Source organism: Peromyscus maniculatus, chromosome 2 (genome assembly GCF_049852395.1).
Source record: "Peromyscus maniculatus bairdii isolate BWxNUB_F1_BW_parent chromosome 2, HU_Pman_BW_mat_3.1, whole genome shotgun sequence".
Classification (NCBI taxonomy): Eukaryota; Metazoa; Chordata; class Mammalia; order Rodentia; family Cricetidae; genus Peromyscus; species Peromyscus maniculatus.
In genome coordinates this window covers 9,158,003-9,177,400 of record NC_134853.1, presented here as the reverse complement: position 1 = coordinate 9,177,400, position 19,398 = coordinate 9,158,003, and the positions used below count along the sequence as shown (strand labels likewise).

At 45.3% G+C, this 19,398-nt stretch overlaps 1 protein-coding gene across 1 annotated transcript in view; it reads left to right on the top strand.

Annotated features, from left to right (window-relative positions):
* The window catches only part of Sbspon (somatomedin B and thrombospondin type 1 domain containing), a 33,760-nt gene extending 27,217 nt beyond the window's left edge, over positions 1-6,543 (top strand). The window contains exons 4-5 of the mRNA XM_006974710.4: positions 1,976-2,152; positions 4,981-6,543. Coding sequence (XP_006974772.2) covers positions 1,976-2,152; positions 4,981-5,098 — 295 coding nt within the window. The 3' untranslated portion in view covers positions 5,099-6,543. The remainder of the gene's footprint in view (positions 1-1,975; positions 2,153-4,980) is intronic.
* Positions 6,544-19,398: the final 12,855 nt, after the last annotated feature.

The following is a 19,398-nucleotide window of genomic DNA, read 5'->3' as shown; positions in this document are numbered from 1 at the left end:
GAGGCGTGAGCTTTCAGCTGCTGTTCCATTGCACAACAGAAGCCATCGGCCCTCTGCCTGTTAAGCTGCCTTCGAAGAAAAGGCCACTTCAGGGATGGGGCCATATTGTCCTGGCCTCAGAAGATGCCTTTTGATAAAGCCATAACCACACTTGTTTTGGCAAGAATCAGTAGTCCCTTGTTTCGTGTTCTGTCTGTCCATTTTGTCCTGTTGATTCGAGGATACTTTGTTGTCCAGTGGCTAACTTTTGCCACAATGAAAGTTGACTTCAATGCCCATATTTTCTCTGAAGTAGATTGGTACTGCCAGGAGCCGACATGTCTCAAAAAAGAAAAATTTTCTAAGTTATTAAAACATTTTAAATGCCATATTCTGTAGATCTCTGAAGGGTTTGAAGATGACCTGTCTAAAACATCTCTGCTCAATTTTTAAAACATATCTAATATGACTATAAGTTCTATTGTAATGTCTAACTACTCACTTTCATTTCTTTATATCCTAATAGTTGGTAATAATAACATTCAAGGATCAGAAAATTGTATTACATTGTTAAATGAATGGTATAAATACAATTAGAAATATACATGTAGCATTTTCTAACAATATCAGTTTCAAATTTGTATACAATATAAAACAATCCAATCCAATGTAAAGTATTTAAAACTAGTAATTGTCTTTTTCCTTTCTTTCTTTCTTTCTTTCTTTCTTTCTTTCTTTCTTTCTTTCTTTCTTTCTTTCTTTCTTTCTTTCTCTCTCTCTCTCTCTCTCTCTCTTTCTTTCTTTCTTTTCTTTTTTTTTATAAGAACCTTAAATCTAATCTCCTTTGCTTAGCCTTTGTCCTAACCCTTGACAGCAACTTGTAACCAACCCCCCTCAACTTTGAAAATTATCCCAGACCTAAAACCCATTAAAAAGACCAAAAAACCATCTGTCCCACACCACCTCTTTGGGAATGTGGGCATCGTATTCTTAAAATTGTTTCCTGCTGGGTATGGGTGAAGTTTTCTTTATCCTGAAAGAAAAATTTTAGGTTAATTGTCAAATTCTAGGAAAATAACTATATATAGCTAGAGTTTTCTTGCCTTGCCCACAGTCAGGACAAATCTTTGTCACCTGCCAGTCCCACAGCCGCTCAGACCCAACCAAGTAAACACAGAGACTTATATTGCATACAAACTGTATGGCCGTGGCAGGCTTCTTGCTAACAGTTCTTATAGCTTAAATTAATCCATTTCCACAAATTTATACCTTGCCACGTGGCTGGTGGCTTACCGGCGTCTTCACATGCTGCTGGTCATGGCAGTGGCTGGCAGTGTCTCTCTGCCTCAGCCTTCCGCTTCTCAGAATTCTCCTCTCTCTTTGTTCCACCTACTTCCTGCCTGGCCACTGTCCAATCAGTGTTTTATTTATTGACCAATCAGAGCAATTTGACATACAGACCATCCCACAGCACCTCCATGCTCACCTGGGTCCACTCTCTTCCATCAGACAACGTGCTCAGAACATGCTCAGAACCCTAGGATGCTTACTAGTGATGCGTTATTGAACCTCGGATTTTCACTCTTAAAAAATTATAATATTTAGTTAAGCATGGTGGTGCACACTTGTAATCCTCACATTTACAGTGGGGTGGAATTGAGAGGATCAGGAGTACAAGGCCAGCCTCAGCTACATTGTTGAGTTTGAGGCCAAAATGAGGTATGTGAGCCTCTATCTCAATCTCATGTATGTATGTATATGTATGTATGCATGCATGCATACATGTACCTATGCTGGGCACAGTGGCACATTTGTAATGCCATTACTTAGGAGACTGAGGAAAGAGGTCAACTTGGGCTACCCAATGAAACCTTGTCTAAAAAGTAAAGAATGAATAATCTTTACCATGTGGGGTTGACATGGCTCCTTAAGACTTCCTACAGTATTGGGCTGCTTCTAAGAATGGTAACTGACCTCTTGGCTTCTTTTGCTCCAGATACTGTATGGAGTTCAGAACAGAGTCCCTGACTCCTCATTGTGCCCTGGACAACCGTCCCCTGACTCGATGGATGCAGTATCTCCGAGAGGGATACACAGTGTGTGTGGACTGTCAGCCTCCGGCCATGAATTCCGTGAGCCTGCGTTGTTCCGGAGACGGCCTGGATTCTGATGGGTAAGGAAGGGCCACTGACCGAAGGGCTTTTCTGCTCATCCTGAGGATCCATCCTCTGTGTCCTGAAGAGCTGAACAGTATGTAGCACTTCAACGCAGGGCAGGATGTGAGCAGTGAGGAGAAACTATCCAGGGACCCCCATCCAGGGCTTTGGTTCCCACTATGGGACTCGGAAGCTCTCTGGAACAGAAGTACATAGGCCAGCTTGGTTATTGGGGTTCGTTTGAGATGAAGCTCCCCAAAGACTACCAAAACTCTGGTCACTCTAAAGTACTATAGACGACTTGACTCTGAATCTCTTGGATTGGGGAATTAGAATATGTACATATTCTTGGTCCCACTACTTAGGACCTGGTGAACCAGAGTTTTAGTAATCCCAGAGGACTGGACCTAAAAACTTGTCCTATAAAATGTCAGAAAGCAGTTATTTTTGGCTTTTCATCAAATACATCTTTTCTCATAACTACTGTACTCTGGCATTGGTCATGAAAGCAGCCATTGATACTATTTAAAGCTTGGCTTTGTTCTAATAAAACTTATGTGTGAACCCCAGAATTTAAGTTTTGGATGATTTTCATGTGTCATGAAATATTACTCTTTTGGTTTTTCCTTAACTCTTTGTGGCTGTTTGAAATAGGGTCCCACTCTAGCTAAGGATAGCCTGGAACCCACTACACAGGTCACGGTGGCCTGGAACTCATGGCAGTCCTCCAGAATCAGCCTCCAAAATATTGGGACTGCAAACATAGATTACCATACTTGGCTTCTTTTAATTCTTAAAAACATAGAAGTTGTGGCCGGAGAGACAGCTCAGCAGCTAAGGGTTCGTCCTGCTTTCCCAGAGGACCCGAGTTCAGTCCTCAGCACACCGGCTGGGGAGCTCACTGCTGCTGCGAACCGCAGCTCGGCTTTTTGGGTTCCCGAAAGACTCACACACATATACACGTAATTAAAAATGAATAAAATCTTTTAAAAAATAACATTCATCCTTAACTCACAAGTCCCATTCAAAAAGATGGAGTGGGCAGATAAAGGGTCATAGTGTGCTGGTCCTGCCAGGTGAGTCGAACCCCAGTAATGTTTCCGATCCGCTGTGCCTGAGGTGGGTTTTCTGCGAACAGTGACTGCAGACATTGTGTCTCCCGAAAACCTCTCCCAGTCCTGCACTCACTTTCAGTTAGACCCACTAAACGCCTTTTATAGCTAGAAAAAAGGAGTCACCGAAGACGCCATGGATAAGAACCAATTTAGTCACACCATAATGGTTTCCAGCATGTCAGGTGTAATTGGCAAAAATAGATTAAAAGTAAAATACTGACCTTTCCAGTTAATCATTCATTATTCCCATCATGTTTTAATATTTAATAATTCGGTTCGTGTTTATTAGTCACTTGTGCCTAGCGGTCTCTATTGAGTTCACCATATGAGCAATAAAGTGGGTAAGGAATTCATATCAAATGAAACCTAATATTTGGATTTAATGTTTTTCTGAATACCTCATCTCTATTTTGACTTTAAATGAATTTATAATTCAATTTGTACCCAATAAAGAGAGCACTTAAACCCTGGTTACTATATGAGTGACTTAATGAATAATATTTTTAATTCTCTGGCTTTGTTTTCTGTACTTTTTACATTTTTCATTATGAAATCAAAGAGTTGGAATAGGACGAAAGTGGTCATTTGGCTAGACCCTCCTAGCTTAACCATACACAGAACACCATTGGCTGTGTGCAGCACCTACGTTCACCTGGGAGAAATGGACAAGGAAACCCCAAGCAACTCTCTGAACATGAGTGTCCTCGAATAGGGATTAATCGGCAACTTACATTGGCAGGACCCAAGAAAGTCTTCTCTGTGACTGTAGAAAGGGGGTTGGGGGAGGTGGCTAGAGATGGCTCTGTGGTTAAGAGCACTGGATGCTCTTCCAGAGGACCCGGGTTCAGTTCCCAGCACCCACATGGCAGCTCACAACCATCTGTAAACCCAGTCCCAGGGGATCCAATACCCACAAGCATACATTTAGGCAAAACACTCATACACATAAAATTTTTTAAAAATGAATAAATAATTTTAAATAACTGATTTGTAATATATTTTGAAGCTGTGTGATTACTATCTATCTTCGTTATGGTTTCTATTGCTGCGATACAACACTATGGTCAAGAGCAATTTGGGAATTAAAGGGTCTATTTAACCTTAGAGTCTGTAAGTCTTTCACTGAGGGAAGTCAGGGCAGGAACTGGAGCAGAGGCCATGGAAGAATGCTGCTTGTTTGTTTGCTCCCCATGGCTTGCTTAGCCTTTCTTACAGCATCCAGGACCACCAGCCTAGGGATGGCATGGCCCACAGTGAGCTGGCCCCTGTCACATCAAGCATCAATTTAAAAAAATGTACCACAGGCTTGCCCACTGGCTAGTCTGGTGGGGTCAGTTTCTCAATTGAGGTTCCCTCTTCCTGAATGGCTCTAGCTTATATCAGATTGATATAACACTAGCTAGCACATTGTCTTTAAAAACATCAACAAACAGCACATTAGGGCTGGAGAGGTGGCTCAGCCGTTAAGAGCACTTGTTGCTCTTGTAGAGGACCTGGATTCAGTTCCCAGCACCCACATAGAGGCTAACAACCCAGCTCCAGGGGATCAAGTACCCTCTTCTGGCCCCTGTGGTCACTAGGCATACATACACTCACATATGTGAGGGCAAAACAATCATACACATAAATTAAAAACACATAGATCTTTTTTAAAAAGTTATAACCATGTAGATTAGAATTTCCTTTGGTTTGCTTTTAGTATAACCCATGTTTCTATAATATCATTTCAGAAATCAGACTCTTCGCTGGCAAGCCATTGGCAATCCTCGATGCCAAGGGACCTGGAAGAAAGTGCGGCGGGTCGAGCAGTGTTCCTGTCCAGAAGTGCACCACTTCATCTTTATATAGAGCATCTTGGGGTCACTTGGCAGGGTGCTTGCCAGTGGGTTGGGTATTATTAAGCTGAGTTCAACACTTCAGAAGCCTCCAAAATCTATGCCAAGTCCCCGAGCACTCTCCATTGTTTTTGAGAAAGAAAACTTAGGGATAGTTCTCAAGGATCACAATCTCTTTGTTTTTATTTTTACTGAGCTAAGGACCCACACTCAAAGCTCCTATGGCTATGACCTTGACCTTACCTCTGGCCACAGAGTACATGTCTGTTTGTACTAGAATCACTGCCATGGGCTCCAGTTTGGGGTAAGTTTTTGTCTAAGGGCATCTACGTATTCTTTGTCTTTATTGTTTTTTTTGTTTTGTTGTTTTAAATTAAAGACAAGGTCTCACTATGTAGACCAGGCTGGCCTCTAATTCATAGATACTCAACTGCCTCTGCCTCATGAATGCTGGGACTGAAGGAGTGTGCCACGATGCTCGGCTATTCTTTGTCTCTTCTTTTTTTGGAGGGGATGGGGTATGCAGGGTTTCTGTATAGCCCTTGCTGTCCTGGAACTCACTCTGTAGAGCAAGGTGGCATCGAATTCAGAGATCAATCTGTGTCTGCCTCCCCAATGCTAGGATAAAAGACATGTGCTATACCTATTCTTAAAAGTTTCTCACTTTAAAAAAAAAATACACATACGTGACTCTCACACGTAAAGCTCCTATATATTACCTTACAAGTTATAAACTAATTTCAAGTAAATTGTCACAAATAATTTTTCATAGGGAAAGTTATTAAAATTTCATTTGGTGTTTTGTGATGAAAAGCCAACACCCTTGCTAAAAACATTTTTAAAGAAGAAATTTTCTTTGGTTAGTTGAAAAGATTAAAATCCATGCTAAATCAATAGGAATTACTTAAAGTGTTACAATTTTCCTGAGATTTGGCACCAATGAATGAGCCAAATGCTTTAGTTCTAAGCACTCTCTCATCATTCATAGCTAAGATTGTTTCCAATGTTTGGTGCCTGATGCAGGATCAAACAATCTTGTAATGTCTGACTTCACATTTAGTTGAAGTGTACTTACTAATTTTCTTTCTACAGCACATGTTTAGGGTGAGACACAGAGGTACATATGATAGGAGGCGTGGATCTTCCTGCAAGTGTCATGATCCCATACACAGGCAATAAAATATTAGCTTTACCTTATGGTTGGAAGATAGGTGTTTGTACCCACATGGCATGGTGTGCTTTCAGGTGTAGGATGGCAAGCTGTCCTGTAGTCATCTGTGGAGCCTCGTCCAGGTTCCTCATCCCGGACTCTACTTGGGTAAAGGTCATCCTGAGTATGCCCAAGACTCCAATACAGGACCTCAGCCTGGTTTCATTTTGAAGTGGGTTTCTAACTGAGGATTATTTTCTTTGAAGAACCGAATCAATATTAAAAAGCTATAATTCCTTTGGTCTGGATTGAATTGCATAATTCTAACTAACATGGTTGACTAAAATATGTATTTTTGGGTACTGGTCATGTAACAACAGAAGGCCAACAGCAAGCTTAAAAGGGTGGCAACTGTCTCCAATGCTATTTGTGATTATATTTCCATTTAACTGCTAAGGTTGTTTTTGTGGAAAATTAATAAAAAACAACTTCAGTTTTGGGGCTGGAGAGATGGCTCAGCAGTTAAGTGTGTGCTCGGTACTCTTGCAGAGGACTGGAGTTTGGTTCTCAACACCCATGGAGGGTGGCTCATAACAACCTGCAGCTCCAGGGTGTTTGGTTGGACACTCTGAGGCATAAGTAACCAGTTAAGTGTGGTGAAAGAGACATGCAGCTTTGGGTCTAGGGGAGAAATACAGCTTACTTCTCTTCCTTCCCAAATAAACTATGCAGATAACACAGGTGAGGAGTCGGGGGGCAGCCTCAACTCAGTAACTTTGAATGTATCTCCCACCCCCCCGCCCCCGAGACAAGGTCTCATGTAACTCAGACCGGCCTGGAACCCACTATTTAGTTGAGGGCAGCCTTGAACTTCTGATTCCTCCCCAACATCCCCCAGGCGCTAGCATTACAGGTGTGCATCCTCACTCTAGTTTTTGGTACTGAGCATTGAACCTAGGACACTATGGATGCTAAGAAAGCCCCCTAGCCAACTAGGACACACGTTTTTAAGATTGGAAGAAAATGAGATTTTACTGATGGATACACAAGAGCTGGATGAGGTAGAAGGAACTTCATTTTATATCATTTAGAGAAGATGGAATCAGCAGTAAGAACCTTTCTCCCGAAAGGCAGGAGGACCCTCACAGTGCAGGGTGACTTTTTGAAGATCCCCTGTTTGCTGAGCAAAAACTAGGGCCCCTAGAGAGGAGCAAAGATCCTTGAGGAGGCTGAGACTCTCTTCAGCATCAGTAGGTGCATTACACCAGACACAGAACGATGTCTGGGATAACAAAACACAAAAGAATCCAAACTATTCTAGACAGAGAAATCTGGTTCATATGTAATTAGAACAGTGTATGACAATTTATAATGCAACATTTGAAGCTAAAAGACAAGAGTGATACCTTTGAAATTCGAAAAGGAAATTTTTTCAAAATAAAATTCTATATCCAATAAAATTACTCACCACATACAAGGGATTTTTTAGACATGTAAAGCATGAAAATTTCTACTCTATGCCCCTTTTCTGGGAGGACATCAGAGGGGTGCTCAACCTAAACTGGAGTGGAGTGTAAACCAAGCAGGACCCCTCCCCCAGAGACTAGGGAACAGGCCCAGGAAAGACAAGTGGGATTCTCAGGGTAGAGGGACAGCCCAGGCCAGGCTAGCCACACGACTTCCTGCAGGCAGGACCAGAAGGCAGTGTGGTGACAGAATGTCCGTCACACGGTGACAGGCTTGGAGACTTTCAGTTCGGTTAGAGGAACTGGGCTTATGGAGATTACAGACCCACAGAAACTATAAAGCTCAGGTGTAAACAACAGCCATGGAGTTATAATGAGATAAACATTACATCATTATACAAAACGATGAAAAAATCGAGACTAGTCATTTAGCATGAGGATGACACGTTCTTGACATCCACAGGTACAGTGAGGAGTGGAGGTGTTGCAAGTAAGTGTGTGTGGGGCTGGAGTATAGACAGGTGTAAGTGTGGGGGGGGGCTGGGGTATAGACGGGTGTAAGTGTGTGTGGGGCTGGGGTATAGACGGGTGTAAGTGTGGGGGGGCTGGGGTATAGACGGGTGTAAGTGTGGGGGGGGCTGGGGTATAGACGGGTGTAAGTGTGGGGGGGGCTGGGGTATAGACGGGTGTAAGTGTGTGTGGGGCTGGGGTATAGACGGGTGTAAGTGTGGGGGGGCTGGGGTATAGACGGGTGTAAGTGTGGGGGGGGCTGGGGTATAGACGGGTGTAAGTGTGTGTGGGGCTGGGGTATAGACGGGTGTAAGTGTGTGGGGGCTGGGGTATAGACGGGTGTAAGTGTGGGGGGCTGGGGTATAGACGGGTGTAAGTGTGTGTGGGGCTGGGGTATAGACGGGTGTAAGTGTGGGGGGGCTGGGGTATAGACGGGTGTAAGTGTGCGGGGGGCTGGGGTATAGACGGGTGTAAGTGGGGGGGCTGGGGTATAGACGGGTGTAAGTGGGGGGGGCTGGGGTATAGACGGGTGTAAGTGTGGGGGGGCTGGGGTATAGACGGGTGTAAGTGTGGGGGGGGCTGGGGTATAGACAGGTGTAAGTGTGTGGGGGCTAGGGTATAGACAGGTGTAAGTGTGTGTGGGGGGCTGGGGTATAGACGGGTGTAAGTGTGGGGGGGGCTGGGGTATAGACGGGTGTAAGTGTGGGGGGGGCTGGGGTATAGACGGGTGTAAGTGTGTGTGGGGGGCTGGGGTATAGACGGGTGTAAGTGTGGGGGGGGCTGGGGTATAGACGGGTGTAAGTGTGTGTGGGGGGCTGGGGTATAGACGGGTGTAAGTGTGGGGGGGGCTGGGGTATAGACGGGTGTAAGTGTGTGGGGGGCTGGGGTATAGACGGGTGTAAGTGTGGGGGGCTGGGGTATAGACGGGTGTAAGTGTGGGGGGGCTAGGGTATAGACAGGTGTAAGTGTGTGGGGGGGGCTGGGGTATAGACGGGTGTAAGTGTGTGTGGGGGGCTGGGGTATAGACGGGTGTAAGTGTGGGGGGGGCTGGGGTATAGACGGGTGTAAGTGTGGGGGGGGCTGGGGTATAGACGGGTGTAAGTGTGTGGGGGGCTGGGGTATAGACGGGTGTAAGTGTGGGGGGCTGGGGTATAGACGGGTGTAAGTGGGGGGGCTGGGGTATAGACGGGTGTAAGTGTGTGGGGGGCTGGGGTATAGATGGGTGTAAGTGTGGGGGGCTGGGGTATAGACGGGTGTAAGTGTGTCGGGGGGCTGGGGTATAGACGGGTGTAAGTGTGCGGGGGGCTGGGGTAGGGGCTGGGGTATAGACGGGTGTAAGTGTGGGGGGGGCTGGGGTAGGGGCTGGGGTATAGACAGGTGTAAGTGTGTGTGGGGCTGGGGTATAGACGGGTGTAAGTGTGGGGGGGCTGGGGTATAGACGGGTGTAAATGTGGGGGGGCTGGGGTATAGACGGGTGTAAGTGTGGGGGGGCTGGGGTATAGACGGGTGTAAGTGTGTGGGGGGGCTGGGGTATAGACGGGTGTGTGTCGGGGGCTGGGGTATAGACGGGTGTAAGTGGGGGGCTGGGGTATAGACGGGTGTAAGTGTGGGGGGCTGGTGTATAGACGGGTGTAAGTGTGGGGGGGCTGGGGTATAGACGGGTGTAAGTGTGGGGGGCTGGGGTATAGACGGGTGTAAGTGTGGGGGGGGCTGGGGTATAGACGGGTGTAAGTGTGTGGGGGGGCTGGGGTAGGGGCTGGGGTATAGACGGGTGTAAGTGTGGGGGGGGCTGGGGTAGGGGCTGGGGTATAGACGAGTGTAAGTGTGTGGGGGCCTGGGGGTAGAGGCTGGGGTATAGACGGGTGTAAGTGTGGGGGGGCTGGGGTATAGACGGGTGTAAGTGTGGGGGGCTGGGGTATAGACAGGTGTAAGTGTGGGGGGCTGGGGTATAGACGGGTGTAAGTGTGTGGGGGGCTGGGGTAGGGGCTGGGGTATAGACGGGTGTAAGTGTGTGGGGGGCTGGGGTAGGGGCTGGGGTATAGACGAGTGTAAGTGTGTGGGGGCCTGGGGGTAGAGGCTGGGGTATAGACGGGTGTAAGTGTGGGGGGCTGGGGTATAGACGGGTGTAAGTGGGGGGGGGCTGGGGTATAGACAGGTGTAAGTGTGTGGGGGGCTGTGGGTAGAGGCTGGGGTATAGACGGGTGTAACATGTAGGGGAGACCTAACACTTGTTCCTATAGCTCAGTGGGTCTCACCTTCCTGATGCTGTGACCCTTTAACATAGTTCCTCATGTGGTGACATCCTACCCAGAAATTATTCTCATTGCTACTTCGTAACTGTAATGTTACTGTTATGAATTGTAACGTAAACATCCGTGTTTTCAGATGGCAACTCTGAAGGGTCATTCGACTCTCCCGAGGGTCATGACCCACAGGTTGAGACCACTGCTATGATGAGAGGTCAATGAAAAACAACAGAAAAGCATGAGCGTACTTTTAAAGATAAATATTAAGATACCCGAGAAAAAGTGAAAAGGATTGAGAAGGGCCACTTGTAGGGAGCACTAGAACTTGGTGGAAGGGATCTTCATTTGTAAACTACGGCAAGGAATTTTAATTTTAAAATTATGAAGATGTATTATTCTCGTAAGAATTAAAAGAAAGGCTTCAGGAAGAAATTGTAAGTAAAAATATCAAAATACAACATAAACATAAACATCATTTCAAGCTACCAAGAATGAATTGACAACAGAAAGGTAATGTACAATTTACCTTGGCGGTTGTATTGCTCACATTTCCTGTTCCCATCACAACTAACTCGCAGAGAAGCGTTGTTTTGGCCCAGAGTTTTGGGGAGCTCAAGTTTCCGAGTCTGTTGATCTTGGCCTGTGTTGAGGCAGAGCATCAAGCCAGTGTGAGCATGTGTCAGAGGCCGCTCAACTCGGAGCAGGAAGAGGGAGGCAGGGGCCAGGAGTCAGCTCTAACCTGCAAAGGCTCAGTCCCAGGAGCCTGCTTCCTCCAGTTAAGGCCCACTTCCTGACATCACCTCCCCAACAGCACTGCCTGCTGGGGACCTACGCACTGAAAACATGAACCGGTGGGGGGAAATTCAGTCAAAAATATATTACTCTTCTCTTTCTGTGACCAAATAGACGACTGGAAACGGCCTAAGTGAGAAAGGTTTATGTTGGCTTATAGAAAAAGAAGGGATGCCATCCATCATGGGGCCGGTGAAGCCAGGCTATGGAGTCTCAAAGCCTGCTCTTAGTGACTCACTTCCTGTAGGAAGGCTCCACCTCCTAACAGTTTCATAACCTCCCAAAGCATTGCCACCAGCCGGGGACCAAGAGTTCAAACACACGAGCCTCCTGGGGACATTTTACACCGAAGCCACAGCAGTATCAGAATATTTTCCCCGAATTTGATCAATTCTGTGACAGGGACTAGGCACACCTGTAGTCCCAATTACTGGGAGAGCTGAGGCAGAAGGATCACACGTTCAAGGCCTAGCTTGACCACGGAATTTCGTGACACAGCATGACATTTGAATGAGTTAACCCCCACTCTAGGATCCACTGTAAACAACACTTGATCCTAACAGGTTTGTTTTCTTTTTTTTATATTTATTTTTATTTTCAGTTATGTATGAGCAGAAGCTGGAGTGACAGGTGGTTGGAAGCTACTGGATGTGGGGGCTGGGAACTGAACTTGGGTTTTCTGCAAGAAGAGTATATGTTCTTAATCACTGAGCAATCTCTACAGCGTGTTTTTTGTTAAAAATCATTTTATATGTGTAGCTGTTTGGCCGGCATGTGTGTCTTTACCACGTGTGTACCGTGCGTGGCCACAAAGGTCAGAAGAGGGTCAGATCCCCTGGAAGTGGAGTGACAGGTGGTTGTTAGCCACCATGTGAGTGCTGGGAATGGAATCCGGGTCCTCTGGGGGGGAATCTAGCGCTTTCAACTGCATTTCAGACAAGGTCTCACACTGTAGCCCAAGCTGGCGTCCTTGCTTCAGCCTCCTAAGCCATCAGGCCACAAGGCGAGAGCCATCATTTTGGTCCTGGGTAGTGTCTTTTGTTCGTTAGTTTTGTTTTTTAAGAATCAACTTCTATCTAAAGCACCAAATACTAAATTATAATCATTTGTCAGACTGAATGGCAAACTAAAACCAAAAACAGTTAACCAACAAAGTCGCTGACAACATCAAAGATCGGAGGGAACGGGGCCTGCAGAGCCCGCCTGGTGTGCATCTCACATCTGCAGCGCTAGGACCGGGGTGGGGTGGGGGTGAAGAGGAGGCTGCTGTGAACTAATCCATCCCACAGGAGACACAAAGAAAGGAAGAGGTAAATGACTAAAGGCAAGGAGCACAGGGATGTGAGGAGTTGTGTAGGAGTTGACGTGGCGTGTGTCCCTCCTCACGTGAGGGGCTGGGATGAAGGCTTCAGCCAGGTTTATCCACAGAATGAAGGGAGCTGAAGCCTGTTATTCGGTGTGAGGGTGAAGAGAACCACCCAGAAAGGTACCTACTAGTTGCTGAGTAAAGTCTCTATGGGGGAGGACAGGGAGATGCCGAGTGCGCCTTTCATTTAGTGTAATTCAGGGTTCTTAAAACTAGAAATAAATTCCTGTGAAGAATGATCTGGGAAGACAGAAAGGGCTTTTAGATTTGTTTTGTTTTCATTTGAGACCAGTTCTTGCTACATACCCAGGCTGGCCATGAATTCATGGTGATCCTCCTACCTCAACTTCCCAAGAGCTCGGATTACAGGCACGAACCAATGGGAGTTTGAGGAGGCTTGGGGAAGCCTCCCTATGACCTTTGGAGCGCCTGCTGTGCTTGCACACGGACAGCATGTGATCCATCACACTGTATCCCAGTTCTGTTTCCTGGGATGCAGAAGGGTGAAGCATACATTCAACTTACTTCCTACTCAAAATTCCAAGTTTATAACAGATGCATTTGCCACAAAATTACTCATCATAGGATTGCTATTCCTTATCAGCTTTCAGCAATGCCAGACTTCTCACCACTTGGTAGCAGGAGAAAGGCTTGGAACATCTATTGATGTCACTGCTCACTGGGATCGGAGAGGGGAAGAGGTGTTTCACACCATGGGACAGACATTTGCAAAGAACACACTCCATCACAGGTGCATTCTGGGCAATTCCCATGCCTCCCTCAATCTGCTGCAGCCACAGACTTCCCCTGACCTGGGCTTCCTTATGCTAGTGATATTGACATGCTGGAATAAAGGGGAGAGATCTGGACTGGAGAGATAGCTGCTCAGCGGTTAAGAGCACTGGCTGCTCTTCCAGAGGTCCTGAGTTCAATTCCCAGCAACCACATGGTGGCTCCCAACCATCTGTAATGAGATCTGGTGCCCTCTTCTGGCATGCAGGCAGAACACTGTATACATAATAAATAAATCTTTAAAAAAGGGGGGGGAGGGGAGAGATCCTGCCAGAACAAAGAAGTTTGCATTGTGGGATATTGTTCTGTGATGTGCATATACATTTTAGTGAGAGTCAGAATAACTGCTTGTGTTCTGCTCTCTGGCATCCAACAGTTAATACTATCGTGCCTAATCATAGATTGTAAGAAATGAGATATTACATGCAGTATGAAGTATTATACATATTTATAGAGTTTAATGTAGATGTGAGCACTTCAAAGACTCAAGAGGAAAGGAAAAACCAAGTACCTTTAAAAAAGTAAGCATGTAAATAGCTGAAAAAAACTTACTATAATATTCTTTTCATTTGAGAATTATAGATCGTATGAAGCCATCACATTTATTGTGTTACAATGTGTTTTAGAATTCTTGGTATTTCAACACAGACATACTGAAGTGAAGACCCACCTTAACACTGAAGTACTGTGACATGAATACATGTGTATAGGGTGCAGGCTACATGGGGGTGGGGGGGGAATTAAAGCATTTTGTGTACCAGTTATCATTTTGTTGGCTTTGCCAGACCTTGTGATCTCTTGAGCCCGAGGCTAGACTCTGTTATCATCTTCTGACTCCAGAGCTGTTCAGCTAATATTGCGATTATCTTCAGTGCTATGATCTGGCGTGGGAGCCCCGAGATGAGATGGAAATGTATTCTTTACTCCACACAGTTCAGTAAGATGGACTGCCACCCACACTGGCACCAACTTCACCCTCCAGCCAGCTTTCACCACTGCAGGCTGCTTTCTAGCCTTGGGTGGCTTGCCTTAGAAAGAAGGCCTGCTTACACTGGAAGAGAGGGAGACCCTTTTCCATTGCATTCTCTTCTTCAGCAAGAGGGCCAGGGGTCAAAGTCTATTAAGAAGCTGTGATGAGTTAGCATCCTGTAGATTACATGCCCAAGTTCTCATCAGAAGGCTGGGCTTGGATATAAAGTTCCACATTCAGAAATGACTTGTGGTTGGAACAAACGTCGCCTCATTTGTAAACAAAAGGAAACCTAGATCGCAACAGGAAGGGCAGCAAAGCACAGGCTGTGGGCTGTCCTGACCTGCCACTTGTCCCTGTGAGTTTGCGGGACACAGGCACACCTATCCACCTGTGTATTATCTGACCAGTTCCAGCAGAATGCACGCCAGCTTGGATGGCCTTTATGGCCCGAATGCCCAAAATAGTTGCTGTCTGGACCTTTACATTAGAAATTTACCAGGACCCTGGTCCTCTGGTGCTGAGATGTTATTAGTGATGGTGTTGAATTAAAGTTGCCTTTTTGTTATTGTTCTCTCTCTCTCTCTCTCTCTCTCTCTCTCTCTCTCTCTCTCTCTCTCTCTCTCTCTCTGTCTCTCTCTCTGTCTCTCTCTCTGTCTCTCTCTCTCTCTGCTTCGCTCTGTTTTAAGATTAAATACTTGTGAGTACCGCATTTTAGAACCTACATATGCATTCTTTTAATGGCTGCTCTTGAAATTATATTTAGCTCTAACTTTTCCTGGCTCAAGAGTAGAGTTATTATCCCTAAGGTTGGGGAGATGGCCCAATTCATAATATGCTTGTCATGCAAGCATGATGACCTATATTTGATCCACAGCACTCACCTAAAACAAACAAACAAATAACAACAACAATAACGAAATGCTAGCTAGCGCCAAGGAGACAGAGATTAGGAGAATCCTCAGGACTCACTGGCTACCAAGTCTAAATTGGCTAGGCTCCAGGTTCAGTGAGAAACTGTTTCAAGAAAACAAGAATGATTGTGGAAGACACTTGGCACCAAACTGATTTCATCTCCCAGTGAACCTGCAGACAGACAGACAGACAGACAGACACATGCACACACACTCACACTAACATTACACTCTCCCAGTGAACCTGCAGACAGACAGACAGACAGACACATGCACACACTCACACTAACATTACACTCTCCCAGTGAACCTGCAGACAGACAGACAGACAGACACATGCACACACTCACACTAACATTACACTCTCCCAGTGAACCTGCAGACAGACAGACAGACAGACACATGCACACACTCACACTAACATTACACTCTCCCAGTGAACCTGCAGACAGACAGACAGACAGACACATGCACACACTCACACTAACATTACACTCTCCCAGTGAACCTGCAGACAGACAGACAGACAGACACATGCACACACTCACACTAACATTACACTCTCCCAGTGAACCTGCAGACAGACAGACAGACAGACACATGCACACACTCACACTAACATTACACTCTGAGTGGGACACAAAAGCACAGCAGCTGGACCGGAAGCGACTCCAAGCGACTGGAGTCTACATGACAGAACTCTGGCCTCAGTCCGAGGCAACCAGGCCTAGAAACCAAACTTCTGGAATAATCTGCTTAGAATGTGAAGGGGATGAACCTACAGACCCAAAGCTGCAGGATCTCCATGACACAGGATATCCAAGAGGAGTTCCCGTGAGAGTCCATTATCGGTGGTGTCGCAGAAACCAGAGGCCTCCAGCCAGACCAATGACTCGTGGCGATGAACAAGTAAACATGATCGGACCAAAGGGTCAACTGTGTCTCAGTGTACCACACTACAGCTTTCACAAGAGTCTTTTGTTATGTTATTGTTGTTTTTGCTTTTGTTTTGTTTCTTTACTTTGTTTGGTTTTCGGTTTTTCTTTTTAAATTTGGTTTTGATTTTGGAGTGGGGGCTGCAAGGGCAGGGGGGCAGATGTGAGGGGACAGGGAGATAAGTGGGATCGGAACGCATGATGTGAAATCCACAAAGAATCAATAAAAGTTAAAAAAAGAAAAAAGAAAGAGAATCTGCTCGGAACAGCCAGGACCTGCTAACACCCTATGTCTCGCCCCACTTCCTACTTGGGTCCGAACAAAGTGCGAAAGTTATACCCAGATGCTGCCTGGGCACTTCCCAGTTTCTTCTTCAAGTTTTGTTTTCTTCCTCATTTCTCCTCCTCCTCTTCCAATCGAAAGCTGCTGACCCAGTACGGTCTAAAGGGAACCCTAACCCCCATTCCATCCCATCTTCTGACTTTCCGTCCCAGGCTCTTTGCTGTTTGCTCAAGTACTTCTGTAAAACATTAAATTTGCATTATCAGCGTAAAAATAAGTCAGTTTCCTAAGGTACTTCCATACATGTCCTTATAACTTTGTTCTATTCATATCCCTCTTCCGACTCCCACCATGGTCCCCAGCCTCTAACTCACACTCCCTTTTACTTTCATGGAAAGTCCCATGCATCCCATTAACCTTTTCCTCCCTCTCATAGTATTCTTTTCTGTCCTATACTTATGTATACATACTGTGGTGGTTTGAAAGAAAATGGTCCCCAAAGGGAGTGGCACTATTAGGAGGTGCGGCTTTGTTGGAGTAGGTGGTCTTGTTGGAGGAAGTGTGCCACTGTGGCAGTGGGCTTTGAGGTCTCCTATGCTCAAGATACCACCCAGTGTCTCACTCAGTTCACTCCCTGTTACCAGCAAATCAAGATGTAGGACTCTCAGCTGCAGCACCATGTCTGTCTGCATACTACCATGTCGCAACATCATGATAACAGACTAAACCTCTGAAAGTGTAAGCCGCCCCAATGAAATGTTTTCCTTTGTAAGAGTTGCTGTGGTCACGGAGTCTCTTCACAGCAGTAGAAACCCTAGCTAAGACACATACACACATAGATAGATGCAAACCTTAATCTGGACTCTGCCTATGCAGTGATAACTTGCTGAGTCTTGCTTGTTTGGCTTAACTTCATCTCCAGCTCTGTCACCTTTGAAAAACCCAAAACTGCCCATTTGAAGTTGCTACAGCCTAGATGAAGCAAAACAAAGACAAATCTGAATTGACTCAAGGAACAAACACGTCAGTACACACAGCCATGTTTTTTGTGAAAACCTGCATTACATTGCATGGTTTAGCACCAAGCTGTCCCAGAAGCACAAGCTGTTACCATAGCAACTGCTGAGGTGAGCAGTCAGGGACAGAGAGTAAGCAAAATACCAGCCTTTTATTAAGTTATTGCACCAGGTATGGTGGTATATGGCAGAGCAGGGGAATCTCTGTGAGTTGGAGACTAGGCTAGTCTACACAGTGAGAAGAGACTGTCTCAATCAAAATGAAAGGTCCCTGGATTTTCTTCACTAGGCACTTCTCTGAATCTGTATTAGACATGGGAGCTCCACGGAGCTGACCCAGCAGTAGGTCAGCTTGTTGGCTGTCACAGTGGCAGAATGCATCCTTGATGGCCTTACTCTAACCCTTTTATTTACTGTCCAGTGCTGGGGAGAATCCAGGGTGTTGCACATACCTGGTGAGTGCTCTGAGCGACAGGCCTAACAGCTTAAATAATTACATTTTGTAAAAGTCAATGGCTGCCAGGGGTTGGGGAAGTAAGTGCAGTTTGTAAGAATTCAATAAATCTTCCCGTTATTAGATCCTGTTCTGGATCTTGCCTCTGGAGAAGAGGGCAGATTAATATAAATAAAATTGTTTAGAACTCAATATGGAGACAACTGGGGAATCTTGACAAAATGGACTATCACTATTAATTTCTTGATGGTGATATCCTATAGTTTTATCAGACATTAGCACCAGGGGAAACTGGGCAAATGCTTTTTATAATTCTTACAATTGTATATGAACCTATAATTACCTCAATAACAAAAGATTTTTTAAAAAGTAACTCAAAGGATTGAGACTAGGAGACAACGTTTTATAAACATACTGATCAATCTATTTTCTCTATTACTCTTTGAGGAAACCTATTTTACGTATATGGACACTTTGCCTGTATGTATGTCTGTGTACAACATGCATGCTGTATCTCCATGGAGCCCAGAGGTGTGGGCACTGGATCCCCTGGAACTGGATACAGACAGTTGTGAACTGCCATGTGGGTGCAGGAAATCAAACCCATGTCCTCTGGAAGAGCAGCCAGTGCTCTTAATCATGGAGCCATCTCTGTAGCCTACCTATAATTCTTTTCACATATCTACAAGTTATATGAAAAAAAAAATTGCCTAAAGAAACTTAAAATAGCTTTTGGGGCCGATGAGATGTCTAAGTGGGTGAAAGTACTTGCCACCAAGCCTCACAACTCGAGTTCAATCTGTCTTAATTAGGTTTCTATTGCTGTGATAAAACACCATGATCAAAGGCAATTTGGAGAGAAAAGGGTTTAGTTCACTTACACTTCGAGGTTCACAGTCTACCACTGAAGGAAGCCGGGGCAAGAATAAGGATGAAGGAACTGATGATGTCATGGAGGAGTGCTGCTTGATGGCTTGTTTGGCATGGTTTGCTCAGAATGCTTTTTCTCACACAATCCAGGACCACCTGCCCAGGACTGGCACTGCCACCTGGGAGCTTTATCTTCCTATACCAATCACCAGTGAAGACAATGCCTTACAGACTTGCCTAAGGCATTCGGATGAAGGTATTTCTCAGTTGAGGTTCCTCTTCCCAAGTATCTCCAGCTTGTGTCAAGTTGACAAGACACTAACTATCACACTCCAAGTTATTACTGACTTCCTCATGTATGCCATTGCATGAAGATTTATGCACTCACTAAATAAGAGTGTTAAAAATTCAAAAATAAAAGCTTTTAGTAAGTACATTTTAATGATGCACCATATTTGTGACTTTTTAAAGCAAAGATAGTAGGTATTTTATAATAGCAATTTAGATTTGATGATTTATGAACTATGTTTAGAGTGAGGTTGACTTAGA